Source organism: Mobula hypostoma, chromosome 23 (assembly GCF_963921235.1).
Source record: "Mobula hypostoma chromosome 23, sMobHyp1.1, whole genome shotgun sequence".
NCBI lineage: Eukaryota > Metazoa > Chordata > Chondrichthyes > Myliobatiformes > Myliobatidae > Mobula > Mobula hypostoma.
The window spans coordinates 2,061,503-2,073,721 of NC_086119.1; the positions used below are offsets into that span (position 1 = coordinate 2,061,503).

Sequence of the window (12,219 nt, forward strand, 5' to 3'; positions counted from 1 at the left end):
TATGTGATCTAAAGGTCTGTACAACTGTAGGTAATCTAGAAGTCTGTACAATTGTAGGTGATCCAGATGTTTGTACAACTGTAAGTGATCTAGTGGTCTGTGCAACTGTAATGATATAGAGGTGTATACAACTTTAGGTGAACTAGTGCTTTGTACAACTGTCAATGTCTCGAGGTCTGTACAATTCCAGATGATTCTGTGGTTTGCACAACAGTGGGTGATCTAGGGGTCTTTACAACTGTAGGTGATCTAGAGGTGTGTACAACTGTAGGTGAACCAGCGGTCTGTACAACTGTAGTGATCTAGGGTTCTGTAAAACTGTGGGTGATCAAGAGGTTTGTACAACCCTGTATGTGATCCAATTTCTGTACAACAGTAAGGTCGGTACAACTGTAGGTGATCTAGAAGTCTGTACAATTGTAGGTGATCCAGATGTTTGTACAACTGTGAGCGATCTAGATGCCTGTACAACTGTATGTGATCCAAAGGTCTGTACAACTGCAGGTGATCCAGAGGTGTGTACAAATGTAGGTGATCCAGTGGTTTGTACAACTGTAGGTGATCAAGAGGTCTGTATGTGATCCAAAGGTCTGTACAACTGTAGGTAATCTAGAAGTCTGTAGGTGATCCAGATGCCTGTACAACTGTAGGTGATCCAGTGGTTTGTACAACTGTAGGTGATCAAGAGGTCTGTATGTGATCCAAAGGTCTGTACAACTGTAGGTAATCTAGAAGTCTGTAGGTGATCCAGATGTTTGTACAACTGTAATGATCTAGAGGTCTGTGTAACTGTAATGATCTTGAGGTGTATACAACTTTAGGTGAACTAGTGCCTTGTACAACTGTAAATGTCTCGAGGTCTGTACAATTCCAGATGATTCTGTGGTTTGCATAACAGTGGGTGATCTAGAGGTCTGCACATCTGTAGGTGATCCAGAGGTCTGTACAACGAGAGGTGATTGAGAGGTCTATACAACTGTAGGTGACCTGGAGGTCTGTACAACTGTTGGTGATCTCGAGGACTGTAAACTGTAGTGATCTAGAGGTCTCTACAACTGTAATGATCTGGAGGTCTCTACAACTGTAATGATCTGGAGGTCTCTACAACTGTAAGCAATCCAGACGTCTATACAACTGTATAAATTTAGAGGGAACATTGATCACGGCTGATTTATTTCTTCCATTCTCCCGTCATTTCCCTGTAATATCCTGGTCAATCTCTCCTGTACCCTGCCCAGCTTATTGAGATCTATCCTGTAGTTGGAGGACCAGAACTGCACACATAATACTCTCGATGTATGGTCTCACCAACTATTTGTGCAGCTGTAACATGTCATCTCAACTTCTGTGCTCAATGCCCTAATCAATGAAGCCTACCTCTGTTGCCACTTTAACGGAACTAGTTACCTGTAGCTCTTGGTCGCTCTGTCCACAATATTCTCCAGGGGCCTACCATTTACTTTGCAAGTCCTGCCCTGGTTCAACTTCCTAAAATGCAATACCTCAGACTTGTCCACTTGCCTTTCCTTGGTCTGCTTCCTTAGTTGATCATGTCTTATATTGTAATCTTAGATGACCCTCGCTGTTCACTACTACACCAAATTTGATGTTGCCACGTTAACCTTGTAGAGGTATCCAAAATCATGAGGGTGAATTATTGCCATTTTTTTCCCCAGCATAGAGGCATCTAAAACTAAAGGACAACCAGCAGGTTTCAGTGAGAGAGAAAAGATTTAAAAGGGGTCCTGTAGGGCAATGATTTGCACATGAAGGAAGGTGGATAGATGGAACAACCTGCCAGAGGAAAGGTACAGGTGGATAGAATTACAATGGCAGGTGCCTAGATGGGAAAAGTGTAGACAATAAACAGATACATGGATAGGAAATGTTTTGACAATGGGCAGCTATTGTATATGGAGAGTGAAGTTTTAGACAATGGGCAACAAAGTAAATGGATAGGAAAGGTGTAAATAATAGACAGATACATGGATAGGAAAGGTTTAGAGAATAGAAAATTTTCTATTAAAAAGCTTGAGCATATAGATATTGAGAAAGAGGATGTGCTGGAGCTTTTGGAAAGTATCAAGTTGGTTAAGTCTCCAGGACCGGATGAGATGTACCCCAAGCTACTGTGGGAGGCGAGGGAGGAAATTGCTGAGCCTCTGGCAATGATCTTTCCATCATCAATGGGGACAGGAGAGGTTCAGGAGGATTGCAGGCTTGCAGATATTGTTCCCTTATTCAAGAAAGGGAGTAGAGGTGGCCCAGGAAATTATACACCAGTGAGTCTTACTTCAGTGGTTGGTAAGTTGATGGAGAAGATTCTGAGAGGCAGGATTTATGAATATATGTAGAGGAATAATATGATTAGGAATAGTCAGCACAGCTTCGTCAAAGGCAGGTCGTGTCTTACAAGACTGACTGAATTTTTTGAGGATGTGACTAAAAACAATGATGAAGGTAGAACAGTAGATATACTATATATGGATTTCAGCAAGGCATTTGATAAGGCACCCTTTGCAAGGCTTATTGAGAAAGTGAGGAGGCATGGGATCCAAGGGGACATTGCTTTGTAGATCCAGAATTGGCTTGCTCACAGAAGGCAAAGAGTGGTTCTAAACGGGTCATATTCTGCATGGAGGTTGGTGACCAGTGGTGTGCCTCAGGGATCTGTTCTGGGACCCGTTCTCTTCGTGATTTTTATAAATGACCTGGATGAGGAAGTGGAGATATGAGTTAGTAAATTTGCTGATGACACAATGGTTGGGGGTGCTGTGGATAGTGTGGAGGGCTGTCAGAGGTTACAGCGGGACATCAATAGGATGCAGAACTGGGCTGAGAAGTGGCAGATGGAGTTCAGGCCAGATAAGTGTGAGGTAGTTCATTTTGGTAGGTCAAATATGATGGCAGAATATAGTATTAATGGTAAGACTCTTGGCAGTGTGGAGGATCAGAGGGATCTTGGGGTCCAAGTCCATAGGACACTCAAAGCTGCTGCGCAGGTTGACTCTGTGGTTAAGAAGGCATACGGTGCATTGGCCTTCATCAACCGTGGGATTCAGTTTAAGAGCCGAGAGGTGATGTTATAGCTATATAGGACCCTGGTCAGACCCCACATTTGGAGTACTGCACTCAGTTCTGGTCACCTCACTACAGGAAGGATGTAGAAACTAGAGAAAGGGTGCAGAGGAGATTTACAAGGATGTTGCCTGGATTGGGGAGCATGTCTTATGAGAATAGGTTGAGTGAACTCGGCCTTTTCTCCTTGGAGTGATGGAGGATGAGAGGTGACCTGATAGAGATGTATAAGATGATGAGAGGCATTGATTGTGTGGATAGTCAGAAGCTTTTTCCCAGGGCTGAAATGGCTGCCACAAGAGGGCACAGGTTTAAAGTGCTGGGGAGTAGGTACAGAGGAGATGTCAGGGTTAAGTTTTTTTACGCAGAGAGTGGCGAGTGCGTGGAATAGGCTGCTGGCGACGGTGGTGGAGGTAGATATGATAGGGTCTTTTAAGAGAATCCTGGATAGGTACATGGAGCTTAGAAAAATAGAGGTCTATGGGTAATCCTAGGTAATTTCTAAGGTAAGTGCATGTTCGGCACAGCATTGTGGCCAAAGGGCCTGTATTGTGCTGTAGGTTTTCCATGTTTTTAAGTTTCTAGACAGATACATAGATAAGAAAGGTTTAGACAATGGGCAGATACTATACATGGATAGGAAAGGTTTAGACAATATATGGATATATGGATAGGAAAGGTTTAGACAATGGGCAGATACTGTACATGGATAGGAAAGGTTTAGACAATGGGCAGATACTGTACATGGATAGGAAAGGCTTAGACAATAGACAGGTATTGTACATTGATAGAAAAGGTTTAGACAATGGGAAGATACATGAATAGGAAAGGTTTAGACAGTGGACCGATACTGTACATGGATAGGAAAGGTATAGACAATGGACAGTTACATGTTTAGGAAGGGTGCAGACAATGAACGGGTACTGTACGTGGTGAGGAAAAGTTTAGAGGGATTATGTTAGAAACATTATGTTAGTAATCTGAGTCTGAAAGCAATGTTAGAAGAATGTGACTAGAAGTGTCCCAATCAGTCACAGTGAATGAGAGGAGAGCTTGGGTCAGAAACTCTGAAAACTACTCGATGCGTCTGTCAGCTCTGTATCTTTAAAGCACAAACATAATCTGACAAAGAAACTGAGCGCTGAATGGAAAGTTGAGGGGCATTAAACTGATTTTTAAACTCAACATATTAGCCTGGCTCTCAAACACCCAAACATCAGAGAGTGAACAGAATAACTGTAAACAAACAAACATTCTCTACTCTGCCGTGTAAAGAGAGATTAAAACAACATACTCCTTTGACAGAATGAGCGAGTTTGGTGGTGGGTTCCATTCGTCCGGGTGGCCCAGCATCCAGTCAGACCACACCTTCACACTGGGAAGCAGCTCCTTCAAGTCAACGCTGAAAGCTGACACTTTGATATCATCTTCCTCCTCCGCCTCACTCGAGTGGACTGTGTGGAAATAAACAGTACATCGTATGTTGTTTGTGAAAGTAACGGAGCTCTATATTCATAGAATTACAGTCTCAGAGTTATACATCATTGAAAACAGCCCTTTGCATCAACATATCCATGATGACCAAAGATTCAACTGGAGCAAGTCCTATTTGCCTGTGTCTGACCCAGATCTCTCTAAACCAGGGGATCCCAACCACAGACGCCCTGCACAGGTCCATAGGAGCACAAGACCAGAAGATATAGGAGCAGAATTAGGCCATTTGGCCAATTGAGTCTGCTCCACCATTTCATCATGACTGATCCAATTTTCCTCTCAGCCCAAATCTCCTTCTCCCCGTATCCCTTCATACCCTGACCAATCCAGAATCTATCAACCTCTGCCTTAAATACACATAAAGACTTGGCCTCCACAGCTGCCTGTGGCAAAGAATTCCACAGATTCACCACTCTCTAGCTGAAGAAATTCCTCCTCATCTCCGTTCTGAAAGGACACCCCTGTATTCTGATGCTGTGTCCACTGGTCTTAAGACTCTCCCACCATAGGAAACATCTTCTCCACATCCACCAAGGCCTTTCACCATTTGACAGATTTCAATAAGGTCACCCCTCTTTCTTCTGAATTCAGAGCCATCAAACGCTCTTCATATAACAAGCCATTCAATCCTGGCAACATACATCAAAGTTGCTGGTGAACGCAGCAGGCCAAGCAGCATCTATAGGAAGAGGCGCAGTCGACGTTTCAGGCCGAGACCCTTCGTCAGGACTTCATCTATAGATGCTGCTTGGCCTGCTGCGTTCACCAGAAACTTTGATGTATGTTGCTTGAATTTCCAGCATCTGCAGAATTCCTGTTGTTTGCATTCAATCCTGGAATCATTTTCATGTGCCTTCTTTGAATCCTCTCCAGTTTCAGCATATCCTTTCTAAGGTAAAGTGCCCAAGAGGTGGGAGGAGAAGATGGCAGCGCGCTGCGCATGCGCAGCCCTCCGGTGAAAAATGATATCGTTTCTGTTAAATAGTGGCCGTGGACAATTCTGATTTGATAGAGAATGGACGTGAAAGCACAGAGGAACATTTGGAGAAATTTCTGAAACGCCCGTCCGCTGCTGTCGTTACTGTGTGGTCGGGAATCTTTCGGAGGGTAGGCCTCAAAATCCCCAGCCTTGCCTGCTTTTTGCGACCAAGAAGGAGGTCGAATTGTTCAGACAGAGATGGCACTCAGTACTCAGTGTCATAGAGCTGATCAGAGCTCAAAGTTTTTGGATGACTCAGAGTCGGATTGTGGTCGGCATGGCAGGGAGAGTTTTTCTTCCTTCTCCCATCTGCGTGAGATGTGGGACATTTGAGAAACTTTGAATTTTACTGTGCTCATGGACTTCTTCATCAAGTTATGGTATTGTTGCACTGTTTGTAACTATATGTTATAGTTATGTGGTTTTGTCAGTTTTTTCAGTCTTGGTCTGTCCTGTGTTTTGTGATATCACACTGGAGGAAATAATGTATCATTTCTTAATGCATGCATTACTAAATGACAATAAAAGAGGACTGCGTGTCTTCATAACCTAAAACTGCTCACAATACTCCAACTGAGGCCTCACCAGTGCTTTATAAAGTCTCAACATTACATCTTGCTTTTATATTCTGGTCCTTTTGAAATGAATGCCAACATTGCATTTGCCTTCACCACCACAGATTCAACCCGCAAATTAACCTTTAAGGAATCCTGCACAAGGACTCTCAAATACCATGGCACCTTAGTTTTTTGTATTTTCTCTCCATTTAAAAAATAGTCAACTCTTTCATTCCTTCTACCCAAATGCATGACCATACACCTCCTGAAACTATTCCATCTGCCATTTCTTTGCCAATTCTCCTAATCTGTCTGAATCCTTCTGTAGCTTTTTCACTTCCTCAAAGCTACCTGCCCCTCCACCTATCTTAATATCAGCTGCAAACTTTGCAACAAATCCGTCAACTCCATCATTCAAGTCATTGACATATAACATAAAAAGAATTGGTCCCAACAAAAACTCTTGTGGAACACCATTAGTCACCAGCAGCCAGCTAGAAAAGGCTCCGTTTATTCCCACTCTTTGCCTCCTGCCAATCAGCCACAGCTTTATCCATACTAGACTCTTTGCTGTAATACCATGGGCTCATAGCCTGTTAAGCAGCCTCATGTATGGCACTTTGTCAAAGGCCTTCTAAAAATCCAGGTACACAGCATCAACCGATTCTCCTTTGTCTATTCCACTTGTTATTTCTTCAAAGAATTCCAACAGATTTGTCAGGCAAGACTTTCCCTTGAGGAAACCATGCTAATATGACCTATTTTATCATCTGCCTCCAAGTAACCTGAGATCTCAACCTTAACAATCAACTCCAACATCTTTCCAACCACTGAGGTCAAACTAACTGGTCTATAGTTTCCTTTCTTCTACCTCTCTCCCTTCTTGAAGAGTGGAGTGACATTTGCAATTTTCCTGTCTTCCAAAACCACTCCAGAATCTACTGATTCTTGAAAGATCATTACTAATGCCTCCACAATCTCTTCAGCCACTTCTTTCAGAACCCTGGGGTGTACACCATCTGGTCCAGGTGACTTATCCACCTTCACAACTTTCATTTTCCCAAGAATTTTCTTTCTAGTAATGGTAACTTCACACACTTCATGCCCCCAACATTTGGAACTTCCATCATACTGCTGGTGTCTTCCACTGTAAAGACTGATGCAAAATACTTGTTCAGTTTGTCTGTTATTTTGTTGTCCCCCATTCGTTGCCTCCAGCATCGTTTTCCAGCGGTTTGATATCCACTCTCGTCTTTTACACTTTATGTATCTAAAGGAAATTTTGGTATCCTCTTTAATATTATTGGCTAGCTTATTCCTTTCGTATTCCATCTTTATTATCTTAATCACTTTTTAGTTGCCTTCTGTTGGTTATTAAAACTTCCCAATCCTCTAACTTTCCACTAATTCCTGCACTATTATATGCCCACTCTTTGGCTTTTATGTTGGCTTTTACTTTTCTTGTTAGCCACAGTTGTGACATCTTTCCTTTAGAATACTTCTTCCTCTTTGGGATGTATATACCCTGTGCCTTCCGAATTGCTTCCAGAAATTCCAACCATTGCTGCTCTGCCATCATCCCTGCCAGTGTTCTTTTCCAATCAGTTCTAGCCAACTCCTCTCTCATGCCTCTGTAATTCCCTCTACTCCACTGTAATACTGATAGATCTGACTTGAGCTTCTCCTTCTCAAATTTCAGGGTGAATTTGATCACATTCATGATCACTTGCCCCTAAGGGTTCTTTTACTTTAAGCTCTCTAATCAGTTCTGGTTTTTTGCACAACACCCAATCCAGAACAGCAGATCCTCTATAGGCTCAACCATCAGCTGTTCTAAAAGCCATCTCACAGACACTCTAGATATTCCCCCTCCTGCAATTCTGCACCAACCTGATGTTTCCAATCTATCTGTAAATTGAAGTCCCGCATGACTATTTTAACATTGCCCTTTTGGCATCAATTTTTATCTCCCATAGAAATTTGTAGGCCATATCCTTACTATTGTTTGGGCATCTGTATACAACTCCCATCAGGGTCTTTTTACCCTTGCAGTTCCTTAGCTCTACCCACAATGATTCAACCACTTCCGACCGTATCACCTCTCTCTAATGATTTGATTTCATTTTTTTTAACCAAAGAAGCAACACCACCCCCCTCTGCATTCCTGCCTATCTTTTCGATACAATATGTATCCTTGGACATTAAGCTCCCAACTATAATCTTCTTTCAGCCATGATTCAGTGATGCCTACAAAATCATACTGGCCAATCTGTAACTATACTGCAAGTTCATCTCACAAACAAGAGAAAATCTGCAGATGCTGGAAATCAGAGAAACACACACAAAATGCTGGAGGAACTCAGCAGGCCAGGCAGCATCAATGGAAAAGAGGACAGTTGACGTTTCAGCTCAAAACGTTGACTGTATTCTTTTCCCTAGACGCTCCCTGGCCTGCAGAGTTTTTCCAACATTTTGTGCGTGCTGCAAGTCCATCTACCTTATTCTGTATACTACACACATGAAGATACAATACCTTCAGTCCTGTATTCACCCTTTTCAATTTTGTCCGCCTTTTACGTTGCAGCTCATCCTGTTAACTGCAATTTTGCCCTATCAACAGCCTCTCCTCACTACACATTGCCTCTGTTTGTAAACCAGCTACCTCATCTTTAGCATTATTTTCTGCCTTTCCTGTGATGCTTCTTTCAGTTTAATATAGGCAGCTCAGGTCAGTAGTTGCACCATGCTCAACCTAATTTTGTCTGAGGTCTTACCTTCATCTGCCTCCACAAACTTTACACCAACTATTCTGGCACTCTGGGTCCCTTCCCCCTGTAACTCTAGTTTAAAACCCATCGTGCATCATTAACAATCCTTCCCACTAGGATATTAGTCCCCCTCCAGTTCAGGTGCAAACTGTCCCTTCTGTACAGGTCCCACCTTCCCTGGAAGAAAGCCCAATGATCCAAAAATCTTATGCACCACCGCCGTCCCCCCCAACACCAACTCCTTAGCCATGTATTAAACTGTATAATCTTCCTAGTTCTGGCCTCACTAGCATGTGGCATGGCTAGCAATCCTGAGGTCAGAATCCTGGAGGTCCTGCCCTTTAAGTTTAATGATATTGGTCATGGATAAAAAAGGTCAGGAACCCCTGCTCTAAACCTTTCCTATGCATGGACTGTCTAAATTGTTTTAAACTTCGTAATCTTTAAATTAATCTTTGTTACCTCTACCAACTCCTCTAGCAGCTGGGTCTGGATACCCCCTCCCTCTGGGTGGATATGTGGTTCCTCATTCATTTTTAATTTATACCATCTAGATTTGGACTCCCCTACCCCAGAAAAAAAAAACACTGTGACTATTCACCTTATCTACACCTGTCATGGTTTTATAAACCTCCATCAGGTAGATTCTACCTCTCACAAATGCTTCCACTGATGTTAGGGTCAATGGTCTGTGGTTTCAGTGGTCTTAAGGAACAATACATTACGTATTGATGTATGATACAAATCATATAACCATATAACAATTACAGCACAGAAACAGGCCATCTCAGCCCTTCTAGTCCGTGCTGAACTCTTACTCTCACCTAGTCCCACTGACCTGCATTCAGCCCATAACCCTCCATTCCTTTCCTGTCCATATATCTATCCAATTTAACTTTAAATGACAACATCGAACCTGCCTCAACCACTTCTGCTGGAAGCTCGTTCCACACAGCTACCACTCTCTGAGTAAAGAAGTTCCCCCTCATGTAACCCCTAAACTTTTGCCCTTGAACTTTCAACTCATGTCCTCTTGTTTGAATCTCCCCCACTCTCAATGGAAAAAGCCTATCCACGTCAACTCTATCTATCCCTTTCATAATTTTAAATACCTCTATCAAGTCCCCCCCTCAACCTTCTATGCTCCAAAGAATAAAGACCCAACTTGTTCTACTTTTCTCTGTAACTTAGGAGATGAAACCCAGGCAACATTCTAGTAAATCTCCTCTGTACTCTCTCAATTTTATTGACATCTTTCCTATAATTCGGTGACCAGAACTGTACACAATACTCCAAATTTGGCCTTACCAATGCCTTATACAATTTCAACATTATATCCCAACTCCTATACTCACTGCTCTGAGTTATAAAGGCCAGCATACCAAAAGCTTTCTTCATCACCCTATCCACATCAGATTCCAGCTTCAGGGAACTATGCACCATTATTCCTAGATCCCTCTGTTCTACTGCATTCTTCTATGCCCTGTCATTTACCATGTATGTCCTATTTTGATTAGTCCTACCAAAATGTAGCACCTCACATTGATCAGAATTAAACTCCATCTGCCATCTTTCAGCCCACTCTTCTAACTGGCCTAAATCTCTCTGCAATCTTTGAAAACCTACTTCATTATCCACAACTCCACCTATCTTAGTACTGTGTGGAGTTTTGGTCACCTATCTTCAGGACAGATATCGATAAAATTGAATGAGTACATTGAAAGTTTACAAGGATGTTGTCAGGACTTGAGGACCTGAGTTATAGGGGAAGGTGGAATAAGTTAGGACTATATTTTGCAGAATGTAGAAAATTGAGAAGCAATTTGATAGAGGTATACAAAATTATGAGGGGTATAGATAAATACATACACTCATCTCACACATCCCCAATACGTCTAATAGGCAGAACCTTGCTGCAACCCAAACCACCATTCACTAGCCTTGAACGATTCACTACCCTTTGACCTGCTCGTCCATTCTGATCTACATTAATTCCATTGGCTAGCAACAGGTACATATCCCATCCAAGAAACTGTCCAAAACCTTTTTTCCACCACCTCTACTGGCAGATCATTCCAGACAACTACAACCCTTCAATGTGTGTCCCCTTGTTCTGGACTCGCCTGCCCTGGGAGAAAGATTTGGACTAAGGATCCTATCGATGTCTCTGATAATTTTACAAACCTCTGTAAGGTCACTCCACAGCCTCATACATTCCAGTAAGAATCAACGAATCATCCCAGCCTAACCAATCTCTCCTTACAACTGAAAAGAGCTAACTACAGGCAACATCCTGATAAATTGTTGCTCAATGACCACTTTGTTACAAACCTCCTCTACCTAATAAAGTGGCTACCGAGTGTATATTCATGGTCTTCTACCGTTGTAGCCCTCCCACTTCAAGGTTTGACATGTATATTCAAAGATTCTCTTCTGCACACCACTGTTGTAACACATGGTTATTTCAGTTACTGTCACCTTCCTGCCAGCTTGAATCAGTCTAGCCATTCTCCTCCAACCTCTCCCATTAATCAGGCGTTTTCACCCAAAGAACTTCTGCTCACTTTTTTTGTTTTGCGTACCATTCTCTAGGGACTGTTGTGTGTGTGAAAATCCCAGGAGATCAGTAGTTTCTGAGATACTCCAATCACCCCATCAGGCACCAGCAATCATTCCACACTCAAAGTCACTTAGATCAGATTCCTTCCCCATTCTGATGCTTAGTCTGAACAACAACTGAAACTCTTGACCATGTCTGCACGTGTTATGCATTGAGCTGCTGCCACATGATTGGCTGATTATATATTTGCATTAACAAGCAGGTGTACAAATGCACCTAATGAAGTAGCTACTGAGTATTCATCAGTACAGCAGAGGAACAGACCCTTCAGCTCACATAGTCTTTGCTGACCACAATGCAAATTTAAACCGAACATCCGGTTGTATGTAGTCTTTATCCCTCCCTGCTTCCTGCCTGTTCATGTCTGTCCAAATGCCTCTCAAACATAGCTACAGAGATCTAAGGAGAAGAATAGTCATAAACAACTGAAGATAAAGTCCTGCAGGAATAGATCAGAAAGTCAAGAGAATCAAAACTGTTCAAGTCTACCTCAACTCCTGGATTTTTTTTTATACCAAACACAAAAGTCCCACACACAACACTAAACATTTACATAGCAAAAACAACCTCCCTTTTTGTGGCTTTTCCTGAAATATGATAGGATGGTAGCAGTTTTCTTAATAGAATATTCAGCCAACTGTTCCACTATCCTGAAATTGTCAACCCTTTTGATCTGAAACGTAGCTCTGATGAAGAAAAATGCCTAGTCTCATTGACTCACAC

The 12,219-nt window shown here is 42.4% G+C and overlaps 1 protein-coding gene across 3 annotated transcripts in view; it reads right to left on the reverse strand.

Moving 5' to 3' along the window:
- Positions 1-12,219, reverse strand: part of smg6 (SMG6 nonsense mediated mRNA decay factor) — a 534,055-nt gene that overhangs the window by 224,903 nt on the left and 296,933 nt on the right. For all 3 annotated transcript variants that reach the window (XM_063031015.1, XM_063031016.1, XM_063031017.1), the window contains one exon: positions 4,373-4,532. In XM_063031015.1, the coding sequence (XP_062887085.1) occupies positions 4,373-4,532 (160 nt within the window). The remainder of the gene's footprint in view (positions 1-4,372; positions 4,533-12,219) is intronic.